This window comes from Protopterus annectens, chromosome 14.part0 (genome assembly GCF_019279795.1).
Source record: "Protopterus annectens isolate FY-2018-M chromosome 14.part0, PAN1.0, whole genome shotgun sequence".
In the NCBI taxonomy this organism is placed as follows: Eukaryota; Metazoa; Chordata; order Ceratodontiformes; family Protopteridae; genus Protopterus; species Protopterus annectens.
The window spans coordinates 554399258-554413467 of record NC_056748.1 but is presented as its reverse complement, the minus strand read 5'-3'; the positions used below and the strand labels follow the sequence as shown (position 1 = coordinate 554413467).

Below are 14210 nucleotides of genomic sequence, written 5' to 3'. Positions count from 1 at the left end.
AAAACATGTACTAATGAATTACCACATAGGTGGCAGTACACTAAACATTGAAAGTGTGATAAGAGACTTAGGGACACAGTTGGACAGTGGTCTCACCTTTGATAACCACATCACCACAACAGTCAGGAAATCCTTCTATGTGGCACATCTCATCTCTAACGGCTTTTCATCCAGAAAAAAGGAGGTCATTGTCCCACTGTACTCATCCCTCATTAGACCCATTATAGAGTACAATGCCCCATTTGGCATGTACTTCTCAAGACATCTACAACAACTGGAAAGGCCGCAGAAATACCTCACTAAAAGAATCACAGGCCTAAAGCAGATGCCGTATGCTGACTGCCTTAAAAAACTCCAGCTATACTCTGTCGCATATCGTCTACTCAGAGGCGATCTCTGCTTAACATACAAGGCCATGTCAAACCCAGAGCTGTTGGACATGCTACTCTTAAAGAAATCCCAATCCTTCAGAGCCACACTTTCCAGGGATCGAAGCCTTGTCATCACGATAAACAAAACATGCTGGAGGGATAGGTTCCTGACCCAGAGACTCACCAGACTCTGGAATAGACTGCCCATACATGTTAAGCAGAGCGCCTCTTTGGCCCTTTTCAAAAGTAACCTTGACACTGGATGGGAGAAAGGAAATTCATCCCGGGGATCACGTCAGTCACCCTGCTAGACAGGGGTCCAGGGAAGTAAGTAGTGTGGGAAGAAATAGCCAGGGAATTGTTATGGCTAGGCTTGTATTGGCCCTAGGGCTGATAGCCTAGTACCAGCCTATGAACCTGTGAACCTATGGGGCAAACTGACTTATCATCCTACCCCTGTGGCAATTCAGCCTCTGCAACCACTTCCCTAAGACTATACCCCCACCACTTCCTCACCTCCACTGACAGCAAGGCACATCTGAGTGTATGCCGTCCCCTACAGGATGCCAGTGCCAGAATCTCAGATGGCCTAGACACTAATTAGAACCAGTATCATCTAGACTGCGGTCGGGCCTTTATCCCTTTACCCTTTAATCACAGTGGTACTGAACATTGATTTTCTAATTTGAATTTTAGCCCATTTTTAGATCGTGTGGTGTTTCATGTGTTTAATCCTAATGTGGCATTAATAATTGTTTTTTTTTGTATTCATGCCAGGAGAATTTAATGTGGAAAAGATGCACTTGTAGTTTCCTTTGGTCTCTTTTTCTCCTCATCCACTGTCTATTATTTAAATTTGTAGTCTCCCACCAGGACACAAGTGCTTTTCAGCAATTGCATTCTGCTTGCTGAGCACACTCAAGCAAATTTGCAGTCTGCGGCTACCACTCCACCCATACAGTACAAGAAGGAATCAGTACTGCAAAAATAAACAAGGATATACATTTTGAGCCTCAAGAGCAGGAGCACACTCAAGCAAATATGCAGTCTGTGGCTACCACTCCACCCATACAGTATAAGAAGGAATCAGTACTGCAAAACTAAACAAGGATATACATTTTGAGTCTCAAGAGCAGGGCCAGTCCACCCAGGCATTCTACTTGTATTTTTTATGAGAGTGACACTATTACATTAGCAGTATTTCTTAGTAGTTCTCAGCTTGCTAATAAAAATAACTGTTGTAGCCTTGTGCCCCCCCCCCCCAGCTAGTGCAGTAATCCTAACTGTCTAACAGACAGTATACATTTAATTCAGATCCCTGTGACTAAATTAACCATCAAGCAGCCCTCTCAGTGCTTTCTGCCTTAGTTTGTATCACTTGGAGGCCCACCTGTTTATTTGCATCTCTATACATTCCCCTTCATTGCTAATGTATCTCCCTACTCTAATCTGTGCACAAACTGGTTACTAATCAGCAAGTCAATGTAAAGACACACTCCCAACCTTAATAAAGTTTGCTGTCTCTTCTCTTCTTCACTTTACAGGTAGTTTGAATTATTACTTACCCCCTCTGAGGCCTTCACTGATTGTTTTCCACTGATTGCCTCTATGGTTTCTTTGCATTCCACCTGGTTTGCACACCTTGTGCTATCTCCCTCCCCCAATACTAAGTCTATATTAGAATCCTGCTGAGCATGGAGCCATCTTTAAATTTCTAGTCTCCCACCAGGACACAAGTGCTATTCAACAATTGCATTCTGCTTGATGGTAAGCCATTAGACCTCAGGAATTTGTTTAAAGTGTTCAGATTTGTAAAGTAATACTTACTTTTTACTCTTGTCTTGGTGGGCTCTGCCCCGCTCCATTCGCCATCGCTAATGCTCGGGCTCTCTCCACTCCCCTGCCCTGCCCCCTATTCCCTCCTGCCCCTACTGCCTCTACATTTATAGTAATCACAGCCACACCCACAGCTCACCCTCCCATCACTTCCACCAATCACAGCTCCTAAAGTCAGATCACATTATACCACACCAACTTGCTTCACAAATACTCCCAATCACTCTTATTCCCATTAGGCATTTTTACATCACCCACACTACTTACCCATCCACATATAGTGCAACCCTATAATTCCTATTCAGACCCCCACCTAGTACCATCTTAAACTTTATAACCATGACTATCACACAACTAAGTCTAGTCTGTCTTCTCATAATTCTTTATAACACCACAAGTTATCACTCTAGCATTATCTCTAAACTTAGTAGCATAACACTACATTATGCACTCTCATATACAGACACCACACATTATAATAATATCTGTCCACAATTGTTCAAGAACTACATAACGGACCAATTCAGAACTAAACAAGTATGCTCTCATTCCTACTCCAAAAAAACAATACTTTCTCACACTCCTCACCAAACTCCAACATCTGTATCACCATTTTAACACCGGGTTCACCATAAGTGGGGATATCCACCCCAACCCAAGCCCAAATCCATCCTGTTCAACACAAACTGCTCCAACACAAATGTCAGAACATAACACCCCCACTATCTTCATCCCTGGGCAAATTAACAACTGCAGCAAAACCAACCATCTTTTAATGCTAAATATTAATATTAGAAGTATCAAAAATAAAATACCTGAACTCCAGGCCACAATAGCACACTACTCCCAAGACATAGTTGCTTTAACAGAAACCTAGCTAAATAAAAACATAGCTAACTCAGAAGTTCTCCCTACCGGCTACAATATCATTAGACAAGACAGACCACTTCGTAAAGGGGGTGGAACTGCCTTACTGTATAAGTCCAACTTAACTGTACGTCAATTACCAAACTCCTACCCCTCCCCCAATAATTGGGACATACTTATCTCACAACTTCAACTTCACCCTAAAAAGGTCAACACCACAATTGTGATCTATATTCCACCTGGTAATACACCTGCTAGCCTTGAAGACTTCTTATCCTGATGTTCTTCCACATATTCACAAGAAACCCTTATTCTGGGGGATTTCAACCTAGATTGGTTCACCTGCATATCAGAACTACTAAGTAATCTAATAAATCTCAGTGGCTACCAGCAGCTAGTCCAAATTCCAACTAGATGGGATAAAAAATCTAAAAAGGAATCCATCCTTGACTGGGTCCTAACTAACAACTCCACATTGTACCCCCACGCAGGCAGTCTCCCAGACACCTTAAGTGACCACAACATATTATACAATTCCTCCCCTAAAACGTGCACGCTGATTGGCCAGCCCAACCAGCGTGCCCGTTGTAAATCCCTCAATATACTAACGGAAAAAGGTCCGGTCACCCGGACTTTTTCCATTAGTATAAAACACTGTTTCGCTATGTTAAAAGAGTTTAACATAGCGACACATTTAAAAAAGCAACGGAGATCTGTTGCTTTTTAAAACTGTCTCGCTATGTTAAACTCCTTTACCATAGCGACACAGTAAAAATAGCGGAGATCTTGCAATCTCCGTTGCTTTTTAAACTGTCTCGCTATATTAAATGGGTTTAACTTAGAGACAGCTTTAAAATAAGCCACGGAGATATCCGTTGCTTATTTTAAAGCTGTCTCGCTATGTTAAACCCATTTAACATAGCGAGACAGTTTAAAAACGGAGATCGCAAGATCTCCGTTGCTTTTTACTGTTTTGCTATGTTAAATGGGTTTAACATAGCGAGATAGCTTTAAAATAAGCAACGGATATCTCTGTTGCTTATTTTAAAGCTGTCTCGCTAAGTTAAACCCATTTAATATAGCGAACAGCTTTAAAAAAACGGAGATCGCAAGATCTCCGTTTTTTACACTGTCGCTATGGTAAAGGAGTTTAACATAGCGAGACAGCTTTAAAAAGCAACGGAGATCTCCGTTGCTTTTTTTAAACCTGTGTCGCTATGTTAAACTCTTTTAACATAGCGAGACAGTGTTTTATACTAACGGAAAAAGTCCGGGTGACCGGACCTTTTTCCGTTAGTATAGTGAGGGATTTACAACATTTTAGGGGAGGAATTGTATAATATGTTGTGGTCACTTAAGGTGTCTGGGAGACTGCCTGCTTGGGGGTACAATGTGGAGTTGCTAGTTAGGACCCAGTCAAGGATGGATTCCTTTTTAGATTTTTTACTCAGCATGGTTTCAGACCTGCCAATAGTACCACTACAGCCCTCCTCTGCTTCACAGACACAATAAACCGTCTCAAAAATGAAGGTCTGCAGGTGTCAACTCTTTTTTGGATATATCCAAAGCATTTGATGCAGTCTCACACCAAATCCTGCTAAACAAACTAAACTAATATCATCTATCAAATTCCACTCTTACCTGGTTCCAAAGCTACTTAACTGACAGGTATCAAGCTGTGAAATGGGAAAATTCTCTCTCTCCTCAGCTGCCCATAACTATAGGAGTCCCACGGGGTTCTATCTTAAGACCACTACTATTCATAATCTTCACAAATGACCTCCATACCTCCACACAGCATGCATCTATAATTCAGTATGCTAGACAGGGGTCCAGGGAAGTAAATAGTGTGGGAAGAAATAGCCAGGGAATTGTTATGGCTTGGCTTGTATAGGCCCTAGGGCTGATAGCCTAGTACCAACCTATGAACCTCTGAACCTATGACACTACCTTAATCTGTGCTGAACAAAACATTCCCACCCTCCTGCAAACAACTCAACTAGCATTCTCTGACGTTGAAAACTACCTAACCAAAGCCCAACTTATCCTCAATCCAAAGAAAACTCAGCTTATGACTATAACCAGTTCTAACAAAAACACTAATAACAGTCAGTTCACTATCTACTCCACAAATGCTACTCCAATCGCTCCAGTGGCACAGGCTAAGCTACTGGGAATAACCATAGATTCCCACCTAAAATTTGATAGTCATCTCAACTTAACTATTAAAAACGTACATGCCAAACTGGGATCACTCTACCGTATCAAACCATGTCTTACCAACAACACAAGATCAGGCATTGCTCGCTCCCAACTTCTAACCACACTACTTTATGCATCTCCCATTCTGACTAATCTCAACAAAACTGAACTAAGCAAAATGGAAGCCTGCTATAACAGAATTGCCTGCTTTGCTGCAAATTGCTCATATAGAACTCATCACTGTACTGCTTTGAGACAGCTCCACTGGCTTGAACTGCCCAACCCCCTAACCTACAATCAGCTCTGCCTCTGTCATTCTATCTATTACCTCCCCAATAAGTGTCCTGCCCTCAAAAACCTAGTACAACATCACTCAGCCAAAAGGCCTCTTAGATCATCAAGCAAACTACTACTAGAAGTCACCAACAGCTACAATAGCTTTGGAGATGCACTATATAGTAGTTCAGTGGCTAAAAATGGAACTCTGTCCCCACTAGCATTCAAAGCACATCATCCAAAGCCTCTGTTAAAGACCTCATCAGGCAACATCTCAAGCAAAGTTGGCAGTGCCATGATTGCTCCCCAGGCTAGTGAAAGCGGATAAGGTACACATACTAAACCTAGAGTGCTTGATTAAGATTGAAAACTATTCTCACAAATACTGGCTAATCTACAATGTATGTACTGTACCTGTGTACTATGTATGTATTCTACCTATGTTCCAAATTTCAGCTGTATACCACAAATCTATTAAGTACTTTTATTTTTTAATTAATATTTTTTTGTTTGTTCTCTCCACTGTAACTGTTGATGTACTGAATACCACTGTAAAACATGTCTTTTGTAATTTGTGTGTATACTGATCATGTCTAAATGTATTTGTAATTTTTCTGTGTGGAGCTTTTCTCCCTGGGCCTCTGCTGAAAAAGGTCCTTTTCGGCTGAGTCAGACACCCCCAGTTAACACATGTAAAATAAAATAAATAAATAAATTGTTGTTTAATATTCACATATTAGTAAGATGACTGCAGGATATATTAACATTCACTTAAAATAGGTGAGACCAATACAGAACATAGGGTGCCAAGTATGCCCGGAGCAAAGCTGGATTTGTTCTGTTGCAACACTGTATGACTATACCCCATTTTCTTTTACTGTTGCATCTTTTAATGTGTTCAGACATTTTAATTCAAGTATTGGTCAAACAAAACAAATATTATTTATATAGCACTTTTCTTATCACAAAGTGCTTTATATGCACAGTTCTTAAGACCGGTGAAGTAAATGAATATGTGCTGGCAGCCAGTATGCATGTCCTCACTCAAACAAAGCATGAAATTCGCATGAACCAATTTTTTAGGAATAGATTATCAGCCAGGACACTGGTGCATCCCTTTTTTTTACTGAAAAATGGTTTAAGTTCTACTTCTACCCAGAAACCCAGCATATAGCACTAGAACTGACAGAAGGGACCTCAGTTTAATGTTCTATCTAAAGAATAGCATATCCTTTCAGTAAAGCTTCCTAGTACTTATGCAGCCATGTTTCATATATGATGGCAGTCCCCTACCTGGGACTAGACTCCATCAATTTTAGGTTCGTAAACAGTTGTTTTACCAACTGCACTACACAGACATTCTCTCTAACATTTATAGCCTGAAATGCAACAGACTATGTCAGAGTGGCAAAATGTTTGCTTTGTATATAACATTGCTTTTGTCTTTAATTTTGGGGGGGGTGCATTTTAGACATGCACCCATGATCCTGTGCCATGGCATCCAAAATGTTTTTTCATTGTAGTATTCATGTATATATCCACACATGCAGGCCCCCACAGTTCATGGTATTATGTACCACATAGGCAAGTGCAGACATTGCAGTGGCCCAAATGCAGAACCTCCTGGTAAATGTGGAAAAGCCAGCACTCATCTCTCAAATTGCACTTCCCCATGCCAGCTTTTCCAGCAGCTACACCTCATCAAAGGTCAGAGTTCAATCACTTTAAGCCATACAACTGACTGCATGCCTTAACTTTTCATTTTGTAATATTTAAATGTGCAGCTTTAAAATACATATTTCTCTGGCTAGCACCATAAATACAGCAGTAGTATCAGTAATGTTTGAAATCTGTAAAGAAATGTGGTTTTAATATCTTAAAAAATGTTAACTTTTTGGCACAAGGGTTATTCCATGTCAGAAATAATACTTAATATCTGATTCTGTCACCTACATTATATCAGTCATATTTTAGTTTTCATACATACACTTACCCACTGTAAAAGTATACTTAAACACATGAGGAACTCATGGTTGGAAGACACACATATATGGATTGTAAATGAGGATGTCTCTAGGTGGGCAGTAACATCTAATTGGTATGACAATTTGGTACAAGGCTTTTAAGGTTATGAAATGCATCGTGAAGGTCTGGGTTTAAATCCTTCCATTTCTGTTTGCCCACTATGTGACTGTGTACATGTCTGTTAACCATATTGTGCTCCTGGGTCCCCCCTGAATAGATGCAGTAGAGTTAAAGTTGGTTTCATTTGTGTATATCATAGTACAAGCATCTATATCTTTAAGAAGCGTGCGAGGTTGTACATGCACATATCAGTTCTAGCCACATGCAATCCCTAAGTGCCCTTTTGAATAAGCAGTCAGAAAGAGAGCATGCATAATCATAGTTGTTAGTTTGGTTATTAGTTACATAAGTTATGGTCATTAAGTCTCTATAGTGATGTTTGTATAAAATAAAGCTGCTTGAACAGAACCCACTGAGACTCTTTTTTTTGTGTCCCATTAACAAAATGACAGTTTATTAACAAATGAAAATATAAAATATCTGTAAGGCCTGCAACCTTCTCATATCTCACAGAATACTCAATACACTAATGAAAATTTGAATAATTCAGTGTATCACTCTTTGATGGGAGATAATCCTTTTCTCAGAAGGGAAACACTTTTCAGGATATAGTATTTATAAAAGAACTGCTTTGACCCAAATGACTTATATCTCACTTGTAGAAGACTATTGAGGATCCTAGACCAGTTCCCCCAAAGCACCATCTAGTTAAGTAGTTTGCTCAAGTTCACACAGTAGGTAAATGAAGGCTGAGAGAACCAAACCTTGTACCACAGAAAGCAGTTTGTTAGCCTAATCCATTGTGCTAACAACTTGCCCCATGAAATGTGGTTAAGTATGATGGAGAACTCCATCTTTTACTAGAAAATAGTGACACAGGAAGGGAAACACTACTTGGATCTTGTGTTGGCATCAAATTATACAGCATTGTTTTCATTACAGATGAGCACTGTTTTTTATTTCTGACAAAAATGAAAAACACTCCTGGGTGTTGGGTGCCCAACATTATCCACATTTCTTGTTTTTCTTCCATCTGACTTGCATAAAACCAAAAATAGATGTTTAAGACATAAGTGAGATTTCAGGAGTTGTGGTGTAGTTATGGATTTGTCAGCAAATGTTTTTGCTGACCAATGAAGGGCACACTTAAAAGACCACAGGGGTTATAATTTACCTAAATCATAGATTGTAGGATGGCAGTTATCTTTGGCGTGTGAAAGGATAGGTGTGAGTACACATGCTCCTAAAATAGGCCTCTAATGCATCAAGGTGTATAATTTGATACAGATTTAAATGAAACAGTAAAATTACAACCAACAGCAAAACCAGCAAAATAGTCCAAAAAACGACAGTAGGATTCAGTTCCACAGTAAAATTTATTACACTGACTTGTCTTAGCACCTCGGCCACAACAACCTTCAAAGAGTAGCCTGTTAAATGTAATAGTAGCCTGCTACCCACTTACCATAGAATCCCTTGTGTTTTACATTAGCTACTTTTTATGCAAAGTGCATCCTCAGCTACAAACTTTTACTTTCTCATGTGCCAAATCCCTGAGGACCCAGCACTGAATTTGTATCACTTTTTTAAATAAAATTTGCTCTGATGCATTTTCTAAGTGCACTGACAATAATTCCTTTGCTTTTAGAGATTTCTCCCCTTCATGTTTGTATGACTGCAGAGATGGTATGTATAAATCTATGGGGTGAGGGACTTGCTCTGCTTATGGAACACATATTTTTAAGCTTGTTTGGTAGGTTGAATCCAGAGTTGTTTAACTCACAGAACTGAGTCCTCGGTGAGTTATAAGTTGGAGACTAGTAGGTGGAGCAATTCTTGGATCACCTTCTGAAATACATTGCCCAGTCTACATTATTTAGTAACAATACAAACATATTTCGGCATCGCTCATTACAAAAATCCAAGATGAAGTTTGTCATAGCATACAGCATTCTCTTTACTCATTCTGATGACCATTGCTTGACAAGTGATAAAAATGCATAATTAATCTTTCTGAATTTATGAAACAAATTAATTTTTTTTAGCTTGGTGAAACGTTATTTTATTTTAAAGAAATACACAGCTTCCAGAAATCAACAATATCATTAAATCCAGACAGGAGCTCTCTGTTTGGGGTGATTAAGTTATTCTACTACAGAAATATGGCAGACTTATAAATCATTAGTGGGTGATTCTTTGCAATGCTGCATTTTGAAAATTGAATGTTGCTGAGAGTACTACCACAATTTGTTGAAGGGAGCATGCTAATCATGTGTTTTTGAAGAGTTTTTCCGTTTTCCTCAGTGTGGTGTTACCATAGAGTTGGTGTACATAATTTAGAGGCCTCTTACATGGGACTGCAGGTGAGCTTGCTTCCCTGCAGAAAAGATTTTTGGGTTTTTTTAGGGTTTTCCTCTCACTGTATTTGGAATTTATCTTTCAGGAAATTGCAAGTCAAAAAACAGTACTTTGACTATTTATTGATAAACCCGAGCTATACTGTTCAAATTAATTTTAATCTGCACAATTTAATTGATACGAACAATAGAAGTAACAAAAAAATGAAAAAAAAACATTGCTGCCAAATGATCATGTAGTAGCCATGTATCACCAGTTGTGAGCAGTAGTTATTGAAAGGAAGAAAAGATATCTTGACTTCTGCATTACTGTGACCGAGCCTTGTATACTGAGTATTGTAACAAAGTAATGGTATGAGTAACATGTTTCGGAGTAAAAGAGGATGTGTGATGGTAGGTATTGCATCAGAACATAATGTAGTACCCTGCAGACTGCATTCACTACAATTATACACAATGTGAGTAGTTTACAGGTAACACACATTCGTGAATTACCATATAAACTAAGTGTTATCACTCACGTTTTAGTTATGATGCATCAACAGTACTGCAAATGTCGAGGCAGAGTGCATTGATGCTGTCAAGCCATGTTTTGTAACCATAACACTTTTGTAAACTTTCTGCCTGTCATTAGGGATACTGCAATCACAGTTGTGGATTTTCTCAGAATTTGTTCAAGAATTATGACAAAGTTAATAATAATGGTAGCAACAAGGGCCCTAATCAGGGGCATTTTTTAAATATTATTTTAATGCACTCAAAAGATTAATAGATAAACAGGTTTTGCAGCAGTATGCATTTTCTGAACATTAAGGTGTATGAAATATTAATGTCTGGCACAATTGACTGATTGCAATCCTCAGTAATTACAAGAAAATCAAAAATTGTAGGAGGGACAGAGTAAAAATGTAAGTCAAAAGGAGGGAAATTTTACAAAATCAGGGGAAGTTGAAAGATGTTGTGGCATGGCATAAATCAAAATGGTATTAAAATCACATGCTATTATCAGACAGAAGCACCACAGGCAATCTCTTCAGCCTCTGCTTGGGTTTGTCATTATCTGTAGACCACTGCGGCATCCCACACTAGTGAGAGAAGTAACACACACACATATCTTTCAGGCAGCGACATCATTGCTTTAAGTCAAGCTGATGACAGTACCCTATGTTACTATCAGGGAAACCATAGCTGTCAGACAGATGTTATACCCTAATCAGTGCCATCACTGTAAGTCACACTGATGACAGTCTGTTATGTATTCCTATCAGTGAGTAATACAGCCATCAGGCAGATGTTACACCCTAATTTGTACTGTCACTGTAAGATTGATTTCATTATACATTAATATCAGGAAGTGCAACAGCTCTCAGACAGATGCTAAACCCTAATCAATACCATTGCTAATGACAAGACCCATAGGCAAGGTGTGGGGAAGTGGGCAGCTGCCCCTGGGTCATGCTATTAAGGGGCACAATCAGCAGGTGCCTAGGGAAGAAGTACAGTAAGGGAATTCATTTACTTACAATGAGGTGGCCTAATGGTTAAGGTGTTTGCCGTGCAAGGTTTGAGTCTCATAAGGGATAATTGGCTAGGCTTAAAATGGCTTGCAAGGGCAATTAGCTTAGTACTAATCTATGAGCTAAGCCACATGAATATTAGAGTCTCATAAATTAGTGCCAGTATTGCATTCATGTATGGGATGTAGGTGATGGTATTTGTAAATTTTTTTTGGTCTTCAACTTTCAGAAGATTTTTATTTATTTATTTATTTATTGTCCTCAGCTTTGATTTGATGGGGTGCCAGTCTACAGAACTGAACAGAGTGTCAGATGACCCTGCTAAGATATGTCTGATGACAGAGTGTAACACATAAGTATCCAGGAGTAACACAAATATCAAAGATATGTTCTTCCCACTCAGTGGTGGCATTACCAGGGATCAGAATTGTGTAAAAACACTGCAGACTACTAACAAGGCACAGCATACTGGTGCTGTCCAGTTTTAGAAAGTTACAGTGTTTGATTCTTGACAATGGACTGTACACCAAAAGGCTAACTTATCAAACTGGCCAGCTTAAAGGGAAATATTTCCTTACTTCAAGATGCAACAATCCCAAACTTTATTGCGTGGTGGTGCTGCAGTAGCATTGTCACCTCACAATAAGACGTTGCTCCGTTCGATTCTCAGTTAGAGCGTCTTCTGTGTGGCGGCATGCATGAATGGGCGTTCCTTCACTGAAGGTTGTGCATCAGGCCCAGCAAGTCAGCATGTAAAAATCTACTGCCAGTCATTAGCGGACTGGAGTTCCGCTGTGGTGGCCCCTAACTGGGAAAAGCCGAAAGACACAACAACATCATTGCTCCCCATGGACTTTCCTTTTTACTTGTTATGTTAATGGCATGAATAACAAGGTAGGTTCTGACAAGCTGGGCTATTTTCACAGACTGACAAAATATAGATAACTGCCACCCATGGTGGAATGCCCCCATCACTAGGTTCATAAATAAAATATTCTACTTAGACTGAAATGTGCTACCTGTGACACAAGCATTGTTGTTTGTGAGATTGCCATGACACTGGCATTGTTCTCTGTGAGATTGCCATGACACTGGCATTGTTCTCATGACATTGGCATTGTTCTCTGTGAGATTGCCATGACACTGGCATTGCTTTCATGACAGTGGCACTGTTCTCTGTGAGACTGCCATGACACTGGCACTGTTATCATGACACTGGCACTGTTCTCTGTGAGATTGCACTGGCACTGTTCTCTATGAGATTGCCATGACACTGGTATTGTTCTCTGTGAGATTGCCATGACAGTGGCATTGTTCTCATGACACTGGCATTGATCTCTGTGAGATTGCACTGGCACTGTTCTCTGTGAGATTGCCATAACACTGGCATTGTTCTCTGTGAGTTTGCCATGACACTGGCATTGTTCTCATGACACTGGCACTGTTCACTGTGTGATTGCCATGACACTGGCATTGTTCTCTGTGAAACTGCCATGACACTGGCATTGTTCTCATGACACTGGCATTGTTCTCTGTGAGACTGCCATGACACTGGCATTGCTTTCTGTGAGATTGACATGACACTGGCATTGTTCTCATGACACTGGCACTGTTCTCTGTGAGATTGCCATGACACTGGCACTGTTCTCTGTGAGACTGGGGTTGGGGCGGGCACTTCTTTCTCACCACCACTTTATTGTACTCTGAACTTATCTTAAAAGCTTTACCCAAGCTTTGTTTTGGAGAAACATGGTCATACAATTGAGGTTTGAAAACATGCTCTAGAAATAACTACCCTATTTTTAAGAAAGCATATATTATCATATATACACAACTCTCTGGATCTATTTATTAGAAGAGTGCTTGAGGTACAGTTTAAAGGTTATTCTATCAGTTATAACTCTGAATACAAGAGATGTGTACCTCATTTGGGCTTGCATGACTGCACATCATTACTTCTTTTGTTTGTGCTCCTATGTCCAAAAGGTTTTAGTTCATTGATTCGTTTAGGTGCTCAAAAGAAAAATTAATGGTCTGTTTTTATCAGTCATACTTTTTTAGGCATTCATTTTATTACTTGGTTGGCAATAATATATAAGTATTATATTTGCCTACTTCACCATCATCTATACTTACAAGTATTTATGTGAATGTCACATAGTAACAAATATCAAGGCATTAGTTCTTTTCATTCCAGAAACACTTAACTCATGAACTTACAAAGCGGGATGAGTTGTCATTCCTTATGGTCTTGGCATTGCCAAATGCTTCCAACAAGGGATTAGCTTGGATGATTTGATCTTCTAGGGTTCCCTGTTTAATACAAAGTTAACATCAATTTGTGTCTTATTAAAAATCAAGAATATTGCTCTACATAATTACTCCACTGGAAAATGAAACATACATACATACATACATATAAACATACATACAGACATACATACATACATACAAACATACATACAGAACTACTTTATAAGTTATGCTAATTAATGCATCAGAATTGTGTACCAGTTAATATCCATTTTTACAGTTTGTATTTTCCTGGTTATCTAGCCCCATGGCACTGTGGGATAAAGCTGTTACTGCACCCCATATTTAACTAGTGGCAGGGGCACTGGAGGGACTAGGTAAGTGAAGATGGGGGTGAGTGGCCAATATCAGCTTCCAAATCCTGGCAGAAGGCAACCTGGGCTTAC

General features: G+C 39.5%; 1 protein-coding gene across 1 annotated transcript in view; it reads right to left on the bottom strand.

The window, feature by feature from the left end:
• LOC122789096 (myosin-4-like) overlaps positions 1 to 14210 on the bottom strand; it is a 232205-nt gene that overhangs the window by 164760 nt on the left and 53235 nt on the right. Inside the window, exon 8 of the mRNA XM_044056296.1 lies at positions 13732 to 13824. Coding sequence (XP_043912231.1) covers positions 13732 to 13824 — 93 coding nt within the window. The remainder of the gene's footprint in view (positions 1 to 13731; positions 13825 to 14210) is intronic.